The 5,594-nt window shown below is 34.2% G+C and overlaps 1 protein-coding gene across 2 annotated transcripts in view; it reads right to left on the reverse strand.

The window, feature by feature from the left end:
• sema5ba (sema domain, seven thrombospondin repeats (type 1 and type 1-like), transmembrane domain (TM) and short cytoplasmic domain, (semaphorin) 5Ba) overlaps window positions 1-5,594 on the reverse strand; it is a 143,236-nt gene that overhangs the window by 68,301 nt on the left and 69,341 nt on the right. For both annotated transcript variants that reach the window (XM_016450606.1, XM_016450605.1), the window contains exons 4-5: window positions 3,803-3,902; window positions 3,433-3,478 (exon numbers count right to left, since the gene is read on the reverse strand). In XM_016450606.1, the coding sequence (XP_016306092.1) occupies window positions 3,433-3,478; window positions 3,803-3,902 (146 nt within the window). The remainder of the gene's footprint in view (window positions 1-3,432; window positions 3,479-3,802; window positions 3,903-5,594) is intronic.

Raw genomic sequence — 5,594 nt, forward strand, 5'->3', positions numbered from 1 at the left:
CATATAGCCATAAATCAGGTCATAAATCTGACCATGTACACATTTGACATATGACAACCTGTCAATCAACGCTGACAGCGGTCATAAATCAGGTCATAAATCACCAATCTGACACATAGTGCATTGTAATACTACTACTGCACAGATCTCACCGAAAAAAACACACCGTCTCAGGATAGACAGGTTTGGGATCCTGGAGAAAAGTCTAATGCTTTGACAATGGTGGTAGTTATAAAAATATGGTGTAGATAAAATGATTTTCATAAATCAATTCTGTGCACCCTGGATTGATTCATAATGCAGTTGTTGAAAATCCAGTTGCTGGTGTTCAAAGTGCTTAGTTACAATACCAGTCAAATGGTTTCCGAATTTAAATTTCAAAACTGAAATGGAAGTATGGGAATTAAAGAAATATTTTTCCTATTTAACTATATGGTCCAAAAAGATCTATATAAAATTAAATCAAATCTATATAAATTCATAAATTCAATTAAAACATATAAATAAATGTAATAATTTTAAATAATAATAATACATGAACACACAATAATATTATATATTTTTTATATATTATTTATATATTTTATACATAGATCCTACAGACCAAAAATGTGTTGTAATTAGGTTTTTTAAATGTTTTTGCAATAAGTATCTTATGCTCACCAAGGCTGCATTTATTAGATCAAAAATACAGCAAATATACAGAAATATTGTGAAATATTATTACAATACCCGTTTCAACATTGCTAATAATACATTTTTATTGAGCACCAAATTAAGATATTACAATTATTTCTAAAGGATCATGTGAGACTGAGTAATTACTGCTGAAAAATTAGCTTTGTCATTCCAGGAATACATTTTTTTTTAAATATATCAAAATAGAAAACAGTCATTTTAAATTGTAATAATATTTCAGAATACTGTTTTTGCCATATTTTGATCAAATAAATGCATAAATAAATCCCTGGTGAACATAAGATATTTCTTTCAGAAACATACATCTTAATTCGTACAAATCTTTGACTGATAGTATATATGTACACATTTATATATGTATTTATTTTTTTTATTTTATTTTTTAAGAAATTCTTATGCATGCATAAGTTCTACAACTAATTTCTCTTCAAGCATTTAAAAATCGTGTGTCCAATTTTTGACTGGTAGCGAAAGTTATACCAGGCCATGGCAAATTTCCCTTATTCATAGTTTCACGGAAATGAGGACAGCAGGTGCGTACCCACGGGTCAGCGCAGTGAATAATTCAAAGGGTAAGAATCAGCTCTTTTCACCCCATCCCAGCCTGGGTAAAGTTGAAAAGGCTCGCCTGAGCTGTTGCTCTCCCTTGCCAACGGCTGCATGTTTGGCACCAAGACATACATTTCTGAGATGAGCTGCCTTTCTATCAGCCCCATTACACTCCTGGCAGAAAGATGCAGGATAGCTCTAATGGTGTGGGGAGAAGGACAAAAGAAGACGGAGAGAGGTGGCACGCAGGTGGAAGTGTGGACAAAAGTACAGCAAGCAGGATGAAAAGATGAAGAATGTGTGAATCAATGTGATAGGAATGAATGAATAAGAGAGGATACTATACAGACATCAATGTGCTCAGTAACAATGGCTTATTCTAAGAATAAAATGAAAGCATATAATGGAATCTCTAGCTACAAGATTTGAAATATAGGTGCTGAAACCCTAACAAAAAGTTTCATGGTTGCATCTGCCAAAATACTAGTTGGTTCCTGCGTTTTTTGTTACTAAATTATAATCATAGAAAAATTCTATAAAGGATCTAAAAGCACAAGAGAAATCTGTAGTGGATTCAATTATTTTCTCATTAGATAATAATAATAAAAATTAAATTAACACTAAAAAAATCTATTAATATCTCCATTATATCATCATTCAAAAAAAAAGTTTGGGGTTGGAAAGATTTTCTTTTTATGTTTTTGAAAGACATCTCTTAAGCTCATGAAGGCTGCATTTATTTGATCAAAAATACAGTAAAAACAGTAATAGTGTGAAATATTATTACAATTTAAAACAACTGTTTTCTATTTCAATATATTTTCAACTGTAATTTATTCCTGTGATGGCAAATGCTGAATTTTCAGCAGCCATTACTCTAGTTTTTGCAGGACTCTTCAATGAATAGAAAGTTGAAAAAAAAATGTGTTTTCTTTTTTTTCTTTTTTTATTTGGGTAACAATGTAAAAGTCATTACTGTCATTTTTGATCAATTTAAAAAAGTGTCCTTGCTGAGTAAAAGTATTAATTTCTTTCAAAAATATCTTACTGACCCTAAACTTTTGAACTGTAGAGTAAACTCAAAAGTTTTTCATCAATTCTATTAAGACCAAGAACTCAGTTTAGTCTAGGGAGCTATGAAAGGGCAACCTAAGTGATTTTGTTTGATTTTCTATTTCATGGCTTTACTGTTGTAACACTAAATGTATTATGGCATTTTATGAATTGGTTACATTTCAGGAAGCCATGCTTAGGGTTGTCAGGTTAATTCTATCACTAGTGTCTCATTCTTCATCTTTTAACATCTGCCTATTTTAATTTTCTCTCTCTGTGTGCAGTTTAGGCAAAGACACTCTCAAAAGCTGGCAAGGTGCTGCGCATCGATTTGGACCCTGCCTCCACTTGTGATGCTCCAGTTAGTCGAAATGAAGAAAGATCGGCCTTGTTCATTCACAGTTTGGAATCGCCCAGGAGAGATACACAGGCGAAGGTGAGGCTGAGGAAAATGAAAATGTACCTAATCCTCTCCGCTGGGACAGCGGAGAAAACTGCTGCAAATATAGTATCGTCATTGAAACAAAACACAAGATGCAGACAAGGGAATATATGAAAGGAGTGACTTATTTAGTACCTATTTGTTGTGCATCCAGATGTGCACTGGGTATCTAAGGGGAGAGAGAATGAAACTGACTGATACTCAAATATTATTCATCCTTCAACCACAAGCTGCTTCATGCACGAAACATTATGAGTGGTCTGTGAGTGAGAGCATTCAATAAATGTCTGGTACATCTACCAGACAAGGCACAGAGATTACTGGGGGAATAAAAGAGATATATTCAACCGCAGCAACAGGTGGGAAAGCCGCCACCACAGTCTCATTTCGCTGCTTTATTTAGACCTCAGACAGTCCTGGCTGACCTTCTGAGAGGTTTTAGCTCCAAGCCAGAGTAGAAACTCAGTACTTTTGCTAAGGACGCCCCTCGCTCACTGTGCCGGGCAATGCCGCATCCTTTGAAGTCTGTCCAGGCGGTTTTGGGAACTGGCCCATTCATTTAAATATCAATAACCATAAGCCAGCCTTCTCTAACACCCAAAGGCCTGACAGACAGCCCCAGACAAAGTCACAAAGGCATCTAGTAGAGACTGCTGAACATTAATAAGCACTGTAGGTATGTGTCTCACCTGAATTAGTGAAATGTTGTTTAGATTCAGTCGGAAGAGGTAGTTTCTGCAGATAAAATAAGAGAGAGATTGAAAAAGGTTAGATTGATATGATCTATCAACTGGAGATGCAATGAAAATGTACCCTTAATATGCCAAGGGAAATGAAAAAACACAAATACTGTATATATATTTTGTTTTTAAATAATACATATTACCTCAACAAATTAAATATAATGATATAACAATCAAAATTCTCAATTATATTGTAATATAAACATATTTCATATAAACATATTAATATATAAATATAGAAACTGTGTATCTGTATTGATCTGTTTCATGCATCAACCCAAACGTTGGCCAGATATTATATTATATAAGTTTTTACCTTGCTCCCACTATAAGTTCATTCCTGGTGAGGTCAAGGGTCAGCTGAGAGTAGTCCCTTACACCAGGATGGGAGAAACTGGAGATCAAAGGACTTAGAGCTGAAAGACCAAAGAAAATGTGGGTATATTATTGATACAGAAGGGAAGCAGGTGTGTTTGACAAACCATTGAAAGTTCAAAGCGTATAACATTAAAATCCATTAAAAGAACTCCTGGTTTAGGTTAACATTTGGATTAAGCATTACAAAAATGAGCTCCCCAATAGAGGTCACTAATCCAGGAAAATGAATGCAGTTTCTTCCCATGAGTCCCCAAGAACATGTGAGGAGAAGCAGAGAGCTACGCTTAAAGGTAGCTGGGCCTCTTCAAGGATACTGATCCTAATTCATCATGACACTTAGTCAAAACTCTGCTTACCCGAGGAATCTCAGAACATAAAAGCGCTGTTTGATATGAACTTTCGGAAATCAAAACAATTTGCCCTGGCAGACACTTACAGCACCGACCGGCCCTATTGAAGTGGGAATTACATCAGACAGAAAGGGCATTATGTAAATATAAAAACCACTTGATCTACTGTTGACCTTAATGTAGCTTAGTAAATGGGATTTCACTGTAAAAGGAAGCAATAAAAAGATTTGTTATCCTTCCATGCAGAATAGGATCTCTCAGCAGTATTCTGGATGACATGTCTAGCTAAAATACAGAAATCCTTGCCTAATATTACATAATTGTTACACATGGTACACAATGTTGTTTGCATTTCGAGTTCCTATTACATGTCAGGCTCAAGTTTCACTTTCCTAAGAAGCGAGAAATCACAGCCTTTACTATTTATGATAAATTGGATAGTCTTGAGTTACAAAAGCAACTCAAAATCCAGTGTAATTTACTCAATTAAACTTCAAAAAACAAACAAAAAAATTAATGCATGGGAATGCATGCACTAACAAAAATGTATATGGGTTGATTGCAAATCTAAGTCACTTTGAATTTAAAAAAAAATGTAAAAATGTAACTATCTCAGGTTGCATCTGCATAATTGCATTTCAGGTTGCTAGAAAGATTTTTACAAAAAAAAAGTAAATTATTGCATATAATAAAATTATTGCATATTTAATATTATTTGTATTATTCATATTAAATAAAATATATTAAATAAAATAAATAATATACAATACTACAATTAAAATATAAGGCTATACATACTGTCATTTCTCTTTTAGGCACAATATTAAAAAAAAATAATAATTTGACTACAGCAAAATGCTATGTGAATACAGTCGCAAACACAGCTGCAGCTTTCTCACACCACAGGTCAAAGCAGCGGTAAAACTGGTTTCCCTTAACAAGACATCCATAAATACCACTTCATACAGTCCGAATCTGTCCCGGCAGATGGAGTCATCCAGATGCTGAGGTCATCCAAAACAATCTGTCATTCACATGGGAACACAACTTGAATAAATGTGGGGATGTGTTTGCATAGAATTTACAGGAAGAAAATTTTTAAAAAAAGGTTTCTGCTATCCCGCTGAATTAATATATTAACAAACTGAATGATTGGGACCATATGGCTGCATCATTCAGGCATTATTTATGGAAAAATAACGACAGGGAAACAAACACAATCTGTACTATGCCTACCTCATCCACAAGTATTCATCTCACCCGTGTTAAAATGTGGTTATGGCCTTTGAAGACTCTGATAAAATGCGTTCAGAGAGAATCATAGAAAATCTTATTGGATATCATACATCAAGACCAGCTGTCTTACAGACGGTGATTAAC

This window comes from Sinocyclocheilus anshuiensis, unplaced genomic scaffold (assembly GCF_001515605.1).
Source record: "Sinocyclocheilus anshuiensis isolate Anshui unplaced genomic scaffold, SAMN03320099.WGS_v1.1 scaffold2056, whole genome shotgun sequence".
NCBI lineage: Eukaryota > Metazoa > Chordata > Actinopteri > Cypriniformes > Cyprinidae > Sinocyclocheilus > Sinocyclocheilus anshuiensis.